This window comes from Buteo buteo, chromosome 2 (assembly GCF_964188355.1).
Source record: "Buteo buteo chromosome 2, bButBut1.hap1.1, whole genome shotgun sequence".
Lineage (NCBI taxonomy): Eukaryota > Metazoa > Chordata > Aves > Accipitriformes > Accipitridae > Buteo > Buteo buteo.
Window position 1 is genome coordinate 604,546 of NC_134172.1, and position 14,271 is coordinate 618,816.

Genomic DNA, 14,271 nt, shown 5'->3' on the forward strand with positions numbered 1-14,271 from the left:
TCAGCCATGGCTGATGGCCATGGGAAACATCTCCCGTCTCAGAGGTGCCGCACGCCGAGATCGGGCCCCCTCCCTCGTGACCTTGTCCCACATGAATGGGCTGTGTCAGGGGCGAGAGAGGGGCAGAGGCAGCCCCCCGACCAGAGACCATATCCCACAAGTAGGTGATGAAGCCTGGTAATGGCATGCCCTGGGGAATCCGCCCCGTGGTGACAAACTGGAGGAGCTTCATCCCCTCTGTCTGGCAGAACAAAGCAACAGAGGTGACGGTTTCATCCCACCAGCATCCCTCCACGGCACGGACACCACGGGGCAGTCGTGCCTGGGAGGTGGCCAGCAGAGGCCAGGGAAACACCAGCGCAGAGCTGAAGTCAGCAAGGCTCAAACGGGGAGGTGACAGCTCCCACGTGGGTAACTTCCACGCTTGGACAGCTGCTCTGAGGGTGATGACCATGGATGCACGGATCAGGATCTACCCCTACTTCTGCTATGTCAGAAGGTCTAGCCTGTGCAGCTGTACCCGGTCGGGAACTGGAGCTCTGCTACGGCCAGCAGGAAGGCCGAGGTGCTCAAATATCACCTTTTGACCTTCAGAGCCAAGTGCTCTCCCAGACCAATACCCTCTCCCTTACAAGTGTGAGCCACCAAGAAGTTCTTGCCTTCCCACAGCACAGCAGCAACCACAGCTCCTCCCTCCCCTCCGCGAGGCTGAAGCCTCTATGCATTTCCACTTGGCCACATTAAAACACGGGTTTTTCTTGGAGATTTGGAGAAGCATCAGAGAACCAGGGGTATCCGAGGCACAAGTCGCAAGTACTCACCACCTTCAGCTCAGGCACCGAGCGACTCAGGGTCCATTCCTGGCTGTTCACAAACGAATCTGCAGAACAGAGAGAAGAAATCATCAGGTCACCGTGGTCTCCCTCAAGATCCCAACAAGGATCCTGCCACACTCTCCCTGCTCCCTCCAGGCAGGAGATTTATGGCTCTTCCCTCCTTTCCGCCCCATCCAGAGACACAAAGCTGCACGAGGTCGTGACACTGCCCATGCTCAGGAGGCTCTGCAGCCGGAGCTGCGGACGGGATCGAGCAGCCAGGCAGTGCAAAGCCCACACACTGTGAGCTGGGGACCGTCCCTCCTGCCCTGCAGGAGCACAAAAAGCCCTACAGCATCCCCTTCCTTGAGGCACGTGGGACGAGGGAAGCACCAGAGACTAGAACTCTTTTTGGGAGGCACATGCTGTAAAGGACCCCAGAACCGAGGGCACATACCAGCGAAAGCAGTGCCCTGAGCACTGCAGTCAGGCTATAACACCAGCGTGTCGTAGGCAATGCAGATAAAGAGCTGAAGGCACGCTATAATCTATGTTCATGATAGGAAGTGAACACAATTAATTATGTGTATGTTATGTAATTTGCAGAACATTGTAATAGGCTTAAGAAGGTTGTCACAATCAGGCACAGCTTTGAGTGGCGCAGGAAACACTCTCTCTCCTGCCACAGAAATCACAAACACTTCATTTACATCCAAACAATCTCCAGGAGCTGGTCAAACAACAGACTTCCCAAATAAAGCCAGACTTGCCAGAGGAGGAGCAAGAGCCTGGCGAACACCTTTAAGATCTGAAGTAGCTAGCAGCCACTCCTAAAAAAACCGGAGTCCTTCATTTGCCTTGGACAAGGAAGTACGTCCTCCACCCAAAGCCAGATGGCTACAGGGTAGGGGGCTGAAACAAAAGAGCAGCACTTGCTGTATGTTAATAGTGTAAAAATAATAAAGGATTTTTGGGGACCGGAAACCTGTGGGAGCACTGCTTCTTCAAGAGCCTGTAATAAACTTGCCGAATTCGCTGCCACAGACTACTACAGAAATGGAAATCTCAGATGGGTTCAAAAAGGGAAGAGGCGAATCCACGAGACCCAACCGTGGGCAGCAATTAAACACGACACCCCGGGCGCTACCGCTGCTCAGACGTCACCCAAGGTCGCAGCAGGACGCCAGGCCAAAGGGGAGGATGGCTCTAGACCTGTCCCAGTGGCTCCTCCTTGCCCACCCCTGCTCCCAGCAGCCCCGACCCCACCACCGCGCTGGCGGTCCGAGTCCCAGCTCTCAGCATCTGCACCGGCACTGCCCAAACCGGCCGGGCGAGCCGGCGGCTGCAGGTCTCTGCCGAGTAGGTGTTTCACCCGGGGCTGTGCCAAGCACCGCGGGCTGAAACCAGGGCAGTGCAGGAGACGCCGCCAGACCCAGGCAGGATCAGAGGGCAACGCCAGGCTCTTCAGCCCTGCCAGAAGGCAGGCAATGACTACCTTCAATCCCGTTTATGCTCCTGCCCTTGTGACTCCCAAGGGAAGGTTGGACACACAACGGCTGCAACCCTCTCTCTACCCCAGGCCAATGCCTTGTCTCATCTCTCCCCACCTCACCTGGGCAACCGGTGGGAGATGCGCAGCCCAAAGCTGCGTGGGCAAGAGTCTGTGCCGGCTGCTCGCGGCTGGCAGGCTTGCAGGGGCCCTGCCCCCTGTGCCTGCACGTCCGCATGCTGGTCCGCTGCTGCTCAGAGTGCACAAGGGAAAAAAAGATGATCCGCCACTGTGCCTTTACCATGGCACTTGTGCAGCCACCGTGCACCGGCACCTGCAGGCCACAGCGCATTTTTCCATCGTGTCAAGAAAAGGTAAGAATACGGTGCTCGTACCTAGAGTTTACCATTCATATACTAATTTATTAACACTTCTTTTTCAGAACCTACAGACAAATAAAACACAAGTTGATGCAGTAACACAAGGTTATTTATAACCATCATGAAGGTTCTTAAGAGGAATTGTTTCTTCTTGGTCTCTGTCTTTCACCTGTCCTTTCTTTTTTTAGGTAGAGGTAAAATCTTTATTAAAACAACTAGTAAGTTAGGAGGAAAATGGTAATTTCTTGAGCCTTTTCAAAAAGGTAACAGGACACCTGTACCTCCAACTGCATTACTTGGTCTAAAAAAAGCTGTCACCTCCACCTATAACTCCCGCTCTGCTTAGTCCCTTTGTCAGCTAACTGTGATGGTTAAAGCACCATCGGTACTTTCTCCATTACTGGCATTCCCTCCCTCCAGATTAGATGAGGCAGCACACTTGCACTGTTTCACTATATACACCTTGTTCTTGAACTACAAAAAACTGGCAACGAGCGAGCAGGTTTTTTGAGGGGTTCTGAGTGGAGCACAAACCAAATGCACTCACCGACTTGGCCTTAAGAAAGAGAGGCAGAGAGAGGCCTGGAGAGGGCAGACTATACTCTTCTTTTTTTCTGTTCCTAGATGCTCTGGATAGAGAAACCGTCCATATTTTTGCTAGTTGCCTCCTCTGCTAATTATTGTAGCAGATCTTTGTTTTTTAACCAAGGTTCAGGAGTTCATTAGTAACAGTTTGATTTTTGACTTGCTGAGAAGGCCTCTGAGTAAATCTTAACACAAATAACTGCGACACAGTGCCAATTTAACTACACTCAGCCATACAACACATTAAATTATTAACTATCATTAGCATGCTTAACCCAAAACACCAACAAACAACCTGTGCACCTCTGCTTGTCAATCAGCTCTCAATGTGTGCCAAGTCTGAATTTTAGTCCAGGCCACCAGCCAGCCCTGGTGATCAGCACAGCACGTCCCAGCCCGCGCAGCGGCATTGTCGGCCCGCGGGTCCTGGAGCAGCCCAGCACGCCGGCTGCACGTGTGCCATCTCCGCTCAGCAGTGCACGCCAGGGCGCTGGCACCTCTCTGCACGGTGCAGCCGGAGCTCCTGCCGCCACAAATCCCCGTGCCCAAGCGACGGCCCCGCTGGCGCAAAGGAGCGGGATGGCAACACCAGCAGCGACGCTCTCGCTGTCCCCGCTCACGCCTGTCCTGCGCCCGGCACCCATCGACTCACCCGCAGGGGACCTCTCTAAGCTGTGCTGTGCCCCAGCTTGCAGCAGCCATCACCACCCAGGAGCTCGCACGCTGCAGTCTGGCTTCAACACCGGGCTAAGCAGGGTGAGGCCGTTCCTGTCCGGTGCAGCCCACCGTCCCCAGACTTCGGTTGCAGGGAGGGGACGGGGCTGTTCCTCCTCCAAGGCAGGGAGCAGGGCTCACCCGAGCGCAAGACAGGGCTCGCAGCAGGCACTGCCTGGCGCCGGCAGGTAGGCAGTCACCTGCAGCTCGCACCACTGCTGCTGGGAAATCCATTCGCGACTGCAGCTGGACAGAGAGGCTGCTCGGCACCACATCTCTGTTCTGCCACCACCAGGAGCAGGGCGTCCTCCAGCCCCTGCCGAGGGGCTGCTTCCCCTCCCTGGGGGCGGTGGGGGCTGCTTTGCCCCAGAAGCAGCTTCTGCTGAGGGCAGGAGGGAGAGGTAGGAGGCCACCCAACATCGTTACCTGAGAACGGCCATCTGGATTCGGACCGAGGGTCTGCCCAGCCTGGCACACCACCTCCACCATCAGCTGGGCACGTGGGAACCCAAGAAGGGTAGGAACATAGTGAGAGTACACGATAGGGACCCCACACGTGTTTGCAGCTGCTGACTTCTTCAGCTCAGGGATCTCCTGTGGTTTGTCTATTTAGTAAACTCCAAAAAAACTCTCCTTTGAGTAACTGAGTTCTGTCTCCTTTTAAAACCCTGTAAAATTTCAGTTCCACATCATTCTTTAGCAAGGAGTTTCAGCAGTATAAATACCCATTCCTTGAAAACCCGCTTTCTTCTGTTTTAGGCTTGACTTCATCGGATGCCCCCAGCTCCTGCACCAGAGGCAGCGAGCTAACTTCCCTAGCCAGCCTGATCAGCACCACCCCATCTTTCACTGTGACCCCTCTTTTCCACACTGTGGAGTCCCGGCTGTTGGATCACTCCTCATGCAGAAGCTGTTGTGCACCTTCTACCCTCTCTGCTGTCCTCCTCCAGTACCTCCTGTTTAGTGCAAGAGGACACATCCGCTGCACACATCACTGTGTAAAGCATCTCACTTGCAACAGGAGGAAGGCAGACAGCTGTAGTGGAAGGTCCCACGTGGCTCCAGCGACTGACCCTGCCCAGACCGCCCAGTCGCTTCACTGCGGGAGAGCCAGCTGTAACAATAAGGCGCTCTACCTGCAGCATTTCAGGGTCAAGATACCCCCAGTGTAAACGCTCATAGAGGTATGGATGAACCCACTCTTATTCCAGTACCCAGGAGGGTAAAAGCAAGAGCTTACAGACTATATGACCAAAGGAACAGAGACTAAGGTGGAAGTGGCCTTGAACCGAAGACAGCCATGGGATTCCTTCACATTCGCCTGGAAAAGTTATTGAGACCCAGATGTTGGAAGGGCCAGTTCCCTCTGTGGCCCCCTCTAGAGCCAAAGTCACAGGTGTCGGGATCAGAAGACCCTCATGTCCACCTCCCATCCCAGGCTGTACCCATACACAGAAACCCTTCCACTAACAAACTCCTACATGAACAGAAGCACCTCTTGTTCAGGAGGACATCCCACCCCGACTTTGATCTGCCTGTATGGAGCACCACTCCTCACACCGACCCACTCACCCTCTGTCCTTCCCCATTAGCTGAGTGGGTAGGGCTGCCGGAGGTGTTTTCTACTGCCCAGATCAGGGATGAAGCAAGGCAGTGCCTGGGCAAAGCAGAGAAGTGAGGTGAGGAGGCTGCGCGTGTCCACACAACGGGGCGGGCACGAGTCCTCTGCCTGCACCTTGCAGCACACCCGGGAAGCTTCCCAACTTCTGCAAGAGCATAGAAGAAGCTTCACAGTGTCCTGCAGCACGCCCTCCAACGCCAATTCCCAAAACACCCAGCTTGCTCCATGAGTCAGTCTTGTGCAGAAGAATGGCGGCTACTGAGGAAGAGCACTTGGACCAAGCTCCCCTGGCCGCCTGACCGCTGGCACCAACCAGCCAGGCTTCAGTTCTGGCTTCCGACGAGCTTCCTGCAGAGAGTTTGGGGGCTTTCTTTAACCGTGCCTGAAAGCTGAAACTCCTCAAAACGAACAGGCGTCAGTGTCAGCTTCCCTGAGTTACTTGGTTAATAAAGCAGCATTTCCACACGTACGCTTCTAGCACTCCCTGCAGACCATGGGGAGAAGCTTGGCTCTGGTTGTCAAAAGGAGGAAAAATGAATGCCTTCAGCTGCATCAACAAGCAGCCCGTAGCATGCATCTCCTCCTGCCCCAAGCGCCCCGAAGAGCAGCCTCCAGAAGACGTGGCAGCTCCTGCAGCACCAAGAGTTGCCGCTACTGAATGCGAAGCCTTGACTTACACCATTCCTCCTGCCCACTGCCTAAACAAGGTACTCAAGACCATCAAGGCCACCAGCTAGTCCAGGAAGGCCTCAGCATCTGGAGCACAACCCACTTCCATGTGTCAGGCCGTGGTCCATGCCACAATCGAGTCTTTCAAATCTGTCACTACAACTGGCCCTCGGTCCTTTTTACACCCCCACTGCTCTGCTCCCTGGGCACACCGATCACCCTTCTCTCACCACGCAAGGGGACGCACACAACCTGTGCACACCATGCTGACATCTGGGTGACCCACGCACAGTCCTGCTCTGCCCATTCGCAGGCCCAAAGACGCCTCGTCGGTCAGCTCTCGCATCACCCGAAGGTCCTGTGTCCCGCAGCCACCTGCACCTGCAGGGACGACTCCATCACTTCATTTTCAGATAATTCCCCCAGCACAGAGCCCTCCCTCCCCCCGCCATGTTCTTGCACTTGCTTTCCTCCTCTACCAGCAGCTTCTCGCAGAAGCGAGCGCAGCAGCCGTGTGCGGGCGGCACAGATGACACCCACGGAGCTGTCAGAAAGGCATGTCAAGAGCAGTTTCTCAACCACCCAGAACAGCCATAGGCCAAGTACCTGACTGTCAAAATGTGCTGACACAACTCGCTGATGTCAGCTTCGTCCATCCCAAGCGTTGATCGTTTGCTACTAACATGCAGCATATGGCAATTTCCTGCACTTCATTGGTATAAATTCTGTTAGTACAATGTTATACACTCTGTGTATCTGTGCTGCTGTTACACACCCAAATCAGCATAAGGAGGAAGGTCCAAGTCCGTAGCTGCAGGAGGTTGATTTGCGTGTGGGAGTCCCCCCTCTGATGACACCATTCCCCTCCGGGGCTGCCAGACCCTCTGGAGGTGCAGGGGGTGATTCCAGCTGCTCGGGCACCATTCCCCACTGAGAGAGGCAGGAGATCCCCATCTTCTCCCAGGGAGAAACAGCGACCATGTGGAAGGACACAGCAAGCCACCAGTGACCTGACCTGACCTGATCTGATGCACTAACCGAAATCCAGGCAAGCAGGTCAGCATTAGCACCTTCCACGCAGTGCCAGAGCCTTGGTACGAGCTTGTTTAGCAGAGATTGCCTCCAGCTGGGGTAACACCTTAATGAACTGTCATCTCCCTCATCACTAGGGTTCATGCAGGCATCAGGGAGTAGCGATTTACTTGATTAGCTTCGCTGCTGGACTAGCTGTATCCTTTGGTATTTCGCATTAAAACACACCCCGTCACTCTTCCTCCCTCTTCTCTTTGTTATTTCGTAAAACAGAAGAGACCAGACCGTCAGTGCTGCAGTTGAATAACCTCCCCAGGCACATCTGACCTCAAAAGCAGAAGCAGTGGACTCACGGCACCACTTGCACACCAAGAGCCTTAGCACAGCCACACGGTGGCCTTGGATCCAAGACGCAAGACACAACCACACAAGAGAGGCAATCAGTCTGACCTGTCCTGGAAAAAGAAGATTCAGGCCAATTTCGTTACTGCCCAGAAGCTTCTGCTCATGGAGATTTCCAGGCGGAGGCAGCTCTACTGCAGAAGGTGGAAACCCATATGGAAGTTTGGAAGTTACGGTGGACAGACAGTCCCTAGCACGAAGAAGAGCAGATACAGACATAAAGCACTCTACGTAGTTGATGTCCCTCTGTCAGTCAGTCATCCTGGACACCTTCAGTGACCTACAGACCAGACCACAGCTGTGGGACGGGCAGTGTCACATACTAAGGAGGCAAGACCAGAAGGCTCAATCTCGGAGGCTGGATGCAACAGCCCCCTCTGCCTTTACAGACAGCTCAGTTGGAATTCAGCCACAGCAGTACGGACCCGCTGCTGCCTGCATCCACTCGTTGCTGCAAAGCTGGGAGGAGGAAGGGGCTGGCTGGCAAAACTGACTCCTCATCCAGGCTGCTCCCTTCACAGGATGAAGCGTAGCAGGTTCATCTACCTTGTGCTTCAGAAGCACTAGTGCCAGACACATTTGGTCTCCACACACAGCAACTAATAATTAACTGACTCATTATCCAAGCCACTGTGGAACTAACTTGGTCACTGAAACCCTGGACACTAAACCCAGCCTTGAAACCAGGTCAGAGGCTGAGCAAACACAGCAGTGCCCACACAAACCATGTTCCGAAGTACCCATCCGCCCGCACACGCAGATAAAAGGGCAGCAGAGTGCGACGTGCCTGGGCAGAACCACCTTTTCCAGGCCAGGCTTGATAAAGACTCAACGCTGGCAGGAACAGAGATTTCTCCAGGTCAAGGACCAACATAGGCAAGGCCAGTGTTCCCGTCAGAGAGCTTAGCCAATGCAGATGCCCTGTGCAGGACACGATCTTAGCGAGGATTATCTCACCAGAGCTTTAAATACTCTGCAGCAGTGAAAGGAGAGGATCTTGCATATCTCTGGGAGAAAAGGGCGTGATTACGAACTGCTACTCTTGCTCCTTAGCTATAGCGCATGCAGCAGCAGCTGGTGCCATCACACCATGTATGCTGTGCAGTGCACAGACTTCAGAATAACCATACATTTTAAGCCTCTTGGCACCTACTACTTTCCAGTCTGCGTCTGAATATACACAGACCAAAGAACCGTACCAAATTCTCTCTGCTCTGACAGCTGGAAAGAGTCTGCTGAAAGGGACAACCCAGCAGAGCTAGTGACGTGGAGAGACAGATAACCCACTGCTTCCCCAACGCAAATGCTCTGTGGGGACCTACCTCACCAGTAAAAACCTGTTCCAAATTTGTCTGACCTCAGCTCTAGCTGTTTAGCCCCACAAGCAAAGGCAAGTTAAGATTAAAAAAGGCACTGTTTCTTGAAGTTCCCTCCTCCTATGGATGCCTGTAGACTGTAATCAGAACACCTCCACACCTACTGCACACATCTCTGATCTCGTCCTGAGAATTAGGCCTCAGATCAGTGTCCCAACAACTCCTTCCTTGATATCTTCCAGACTTCTTAAGTTTTTCTGAAGCGTGGACACCAGACTGGATTCAGCATTCAAGGCATGGTCTCTAAACCCATTGTGACTTCTCTGCTTCTCACCAACACTCTCTGCTAAGCTGAGGCAGGTACCAACAAGAGATGATACATATCATTATCTACTCAATTCACTATGCAAACTTCACCTTATTAACGTAAAAGCATCCCCTCTTCTCCCAGTAGCCTTCTCTCACACATGCCCTACACATTAGCCCTCTGCATGGCCAAACACCAAACAGGAGAGTAAAGGGAGTTACCTTAAACCTTAAAGCACTTTCAAAAGCAGGGCATCTTTCTGGGAGAGGGGAATATGGTTCTGAGAAACACTTCCTGAGCTGTTGGAGATGCTGTACCCATCACATGATCCCTCCGTGCTCAGGGAAAACTCCAACCCCAAACTAGTCCAGTTTTTCCAAGCCTGTGCCTATCACAAGGCTTCTTCAGAACTGCACCAGTCAATACCTCGACACCTAGAACCATCCCTCTGAACCGCTGTCCGCGATTATTTGTGATCAGTCCAAGCTGGCTGGACTCTGTGTTGACTTTGTTCTCTAGCTTCAAGGGCTCTTGCCCTCCCTTGGTGCATTAACAGAAAATCACACCCCCCGTCAGCCTTCATCCTGCTACACAAAGACCAGCTCTTTAAGTCTTTTTCGGGTAACAAACTCTGCATTGCCGTGATCACCCCTCCCCATGCTTGGTCCCAGCTGAACCCCTCCAGCAGCAGGGAGCAAACATTACCCATGTAGTCCAAAGGAGGTCTCAGCAGGGCTGTGGGAGCAGCACTGAGACCACCCTCCTGACTCTCCAGTGGGCCAGGCTTTTCGGCCCTTGGTTATGTCTACACAGCAGAGTGCAGTGCTGGATGGATATCTCAGCTTGCTATAAACAAAATACTCCAAGTACTGGAAACCAGGTAGCAGCGTTGGCTTGGATCTCTGCCTGGACTCATATATCCAGCTTTTCCAAAGAGCTGATAACCGCAACTGCAGCTGCACCCCCTCGGGAGGGCGTGTTGGGACTGTTCAGCAGCTTTCCTAGGGCTAAGGTGGGCAGCACTAGCGTAAAGCATTGAAGTTTTTGAAATGTTGAGAGGGTGTTAGAAACACTATTGGCCTGCAAGTCTGAAATAGGAACGGGGCAGGGACCTCCTGAGCTGCTGCATCCAGCAAGTCCATGCTGGAGCAGTACTAAGGTTGTGCACCTCCAGCCTATGGTGTCCTGGCTTAGAGGCTCACAGCTCCCATGGGAGTGAGCCAGAGCCCACAGACCAAAAACGCTGAGTGGAGAGACGACAGGGAGACAGGACAAGCAACAGCGACTTTGGTCGGCAGACTTCACCGCTGCTTCTTCACATCTTGTTGACCCCAGGAGGACATAGCTCGACGGGGTACAGAGGCCTGTACCGCTTGTACTGGGTACCAGGCAGATAATGGCAAAAATGGTGTTCCAAGCAAAAAACAAGCCAAAGTATGACCTTTGCAGCTCCAGCAAACAGGGCTCGCTCTGCTGCAATGAGCCACAGTCCCAAGAGGCAGTCTGGAAAGGTCATCCCTGAGCTTGTGCCTTCAGTACAAGCCATGGCAGCAAATGCTAACCACCCTGACACGCAGTGCTCTCGCATTAGCTGGCTGGTCACTGCTAGAGAGGGCTCCAAGCCCCAGCGAAGCCTCAGAAGGCTCTCCAGCAGATGGACCCAAAGGGACCACCCACCTGTCCCAGCAGAGGAGCCAGGTGAGGGACGAGGACACCAACACAAGTGCTCAACCTCAGCTGCTCCCCTGGGAATGCGGCCGCCGGGGCCGGCTTGCTGCTGGCGCAGCTCCCGCTGGAAGCCGCCGGCAAGCAGGAACAGGCCCCCCGCTGCATGGGCAGGGCCCGGCCCTCCCTGCCTGGATACACCCACATTCCCCAGCCATGAGCACAGCCTCCCCTCGCCTGGGAACCTCCTGCCACCCAGCCAGCACCCAGCCCCGGGCACCCCTGCCAGCAGCAGGGCCCCCCGGGAGGAGCACACCGCAGGGGAGCGCAGCAGCAGTATCCCATCCCTTCACCCCGTGGTACACAAAGCAGCCTCGGCCACTGCCCGGTGCCTTCGGAGCCTCCAGGACCGTTCCCGGGAAGGCGCAGCGAGCCCCAGAGACAAGGAGAACCGGCAGGAACGAGCCCCCTGAGCTCCCCGCACAGCACCCGGGCAGCAGGAGAGCTCAGGCTGCCAGCAGCGCTGCTCCTGTGCTGGTCCCTGGAGCCCAGCCCTCCTGGAAAGCATCCTGGGCACAAAGCTCTGGGCAGCTGCTGCCTTGGGAGCGTGCAGATTCCTCCGGGAGCCCGCCAGCCTGCCAGGCCCAATCCATCCCTCTGGCACATGAGCCAAGCTGGGGAACTGCCTCCACGATGCCCCGGACTCCAGAGCAAAGTGATGGAAATGCAGAGAGGCTCGCAGGCGCCAGAAAGCGGCTGCCCTGCCTCCCCGAGAGCAGCAGGTCCCGGCCCAGCCCAGCCCAGCCCCCAGCTCCGTGCGTGCAGGCCAGCGTTCAATGCCTTAAAAAGCCTGGGGATGCTGTTCTCACCTCCCAGCCCCTGCCAGGCGGCAGGGCTCACTCGCACGTTCACTTCTGCAGGGCCGGGCACGCTGCACAGCCAGGGAGCGGGACGGAGCACAGGGGCACAGGCAGCGCAGCACCCGCACGTCCGGGCAGCCCCAACACGGGAGAACAGCCCATGGCAGTGAGGCCAAACACCAGATAATGGAGCACCCGATGGCTGCTTCAGCTGCCAGTTCCCCCATCGCGTGCTCGATCCTCGCAGGGGTCCTGTCCGCCCTCCCCAGCCGGTCCCATCCTCTGTCACGTCACTCAGGATGCCACCACCGCTCTCCGCAAGCTGTCCTGCACCCAGTGAGCACCGCCACGCTCCCAAACAGACGGGGAAGACCCCAGCAGAGCATCACCCAGACAGAGCCCGGCACCAGAAAGCTGCTTATGGGAGGGAGGCGCAGGCATGTTTCAGTGCTCCCCAACCCCCTCGTGCTGCTCTGCACCTCTGCTCTGGCAACCTCCCAAACAGTTCAGCACTTGCTCAGGAGCCCACTAACAGGACCCTTCTTCCCCTCCCACAGAGTTTTGGTTCCCTCCGCTCCCCTGATGCTGCTGCATGAGGCTCAGCTCTCCCTGCCCTTGCCAGGACACCACCAGGGCAAGAAGGATGTGGGGCACACGTGCTCAGCTCCCAGAGGTCTAGCCAGCAAGGAAACCTGGATCCCCACAGCAGTACCTCCCAGCTAGCCACACTGCAGCTTCTTTAGCACCGACGATGACGGCAGTGCCCACAGCCACCGGGCGCTGGAACGCGAAACTGCCCCACGAATGCTCACGCTTCCTCGCTACGGCCGAGGTTTCCTGAGCGCAAACCCCACGGAGCACCGACCGGGCCACAATCGGGTGCCGGTGCCCAGCCCAGGACCTCGACTGGGACAGGCTGCAGCCACCCGTCCCCGCAGACCCCATACACACAAGGGGGCTCTCGCCAGGCCAGCACCGCTCCTGCACTCACTTACCCAGCGCTCGCAGCGGACCGCTGCCCAGGAAGACGGGCTCGGCACCGCTGTGGGGGTCCTTGGAGCAGGCGCTGCCGGCGCCGCCGCGCTCTCGCCTTCGGAAGCGGCTCGTGAGAAGTCTCCAGAGTCCCCCCGCCTGCCCGGGGTCGGCATGCAGCCTGCCCCCGACCCTGGCCAGCTCCGGGTAGAGCAGGTCCCGCTTGCTGGGGCAGGTGTGCAGGGAGCTGGCGTCCCCCTCGCTCTTGGTGCGGAGACGCGCGGGGCGCAGGAGCCCCCCCGACTCCGAGCGCCGCAGCTCGTGGCCCCGGCGCAGGCGGAAGCTGAAGCTTTTGCGCAGGGAGCTGAAGTTCTTCCTGGGGCCGGGGCTGCTCCGGCCGCTGCCCCCGAAGAGGTTCCAGCGGCGGCTGCCCCACAGCGAGCCCCCCCGGAGGAAGCCGGGGCCCTCGGCGGGGTGCGGCTGCCGGGCCGAGGGCAGGAAAGTCATGCTGCTGGGGCGCGGACGCTGCGCCCCGTCGGCCCCGGCGAGCGGGGACCCCGCGCCCTCGCCTTCGCCCTCGCCCGCCGGCCCCTGCTTGCGGGGCGAGCGCAGCCTGAAGAAGTCCAGCAGGCTGCCGCGGGCCCTGGCGGGGGGCGGCGGGGGCAGCAGGCCCGCGGCCGCCAGCCCGTTCCCCGCCGCGCAGAAGCTCTTGGGCCGCCGCCGCTGCTGCTGGGCGGCCTTGAGGGCGGCCTGGACGGCGGGGACGCCCTGCAGGTCCAGGGACTCGCAGACGCTGACGGCGCGGCGGGGGCTCGGCCGCGGGGGGCCCCGGCCCGCCTCGCTCCAGCGCCAGCCCTCCGCCATCGTCAGCTGCGGGGCTGCCCCATGGCCCCGGGCCGCCCGCCGCTCTGGGCCGCTGCCGGCGCGGGCGGCCGGTCCCGGGGAGGCGGCGGCGCAGCGGGACCCCGCACGCCGCCCGCTGCCTGCCGGCTCCCACGCCGCGCCGGCATGCCCGGGCCGCGCTCCGGCGCGCCGCCAGCGCGGGGCTGGGCCCGCCCCGGAACGGGGCCGGGGCCGAGGCCGGGGCCGGGGCCGCGCCCTCCCCGGGCCGCCGCCCGCCCCCGCCGCCGCCCCGGGCACCGGGCGGGCAGGCGCTGCCCTTCGCCCGGCCCCGCGCAGCCGCCGCGGGCAGAGGCGGCGGAGCCGGCCCGGGGCGGCGCTCGGCTGCCCCCGGGGGCAGCGCCGGGTCGGGGCAGGGCCCCGTCTCCGCCCGGCCGCCCTCGGTGCCCGCAGCGGCAGCCTGCACCCGGGCAGCGTCGGCGCTGCCCGGCCGACCCGCGGACGCCACGCCGGGGCGCTTCGCTTCACCGGCCGGGCCGGGCTTCGGTCGCCCGCACCGCCCGCCGGGGCCGGGCCCGGGGCCGGTGCCCCCTGGTCGCGGCGC

The 14,271-nt window shown here is 58.1% G+C and overlaps 1 protein-coding gene across 3 annotated transcripts in view; it reads right to left on the bottom strand.

Annotated features, from left to right (window-relative positions):
- The window catches only part of AGAP3 (ArfGAP with GTPase domain, ankyrin repeat and PH domain 3), a 152,370-nt gene that overhangs the window by 94,809 nt on the left and 43,290 nt on the right, over nt 1–14,271 (bottom strand). For 2 of the 3 annotated variants that reach the window (XM_075042498.1, XM_075042508.1), the window contains exon 2: nt 822–880. In XM_075042498.1, coding sequence (XP_074898599.1) covers nt 822–880 — 59 coding nt within the window. Of the gene's footprint in view, nt 1–821; nt 881–12,850; nt 13,801–14,271 lie in introns of those variants that run through there. The other variant, XM_075042489.1, reaches the window with a different exon arrangement.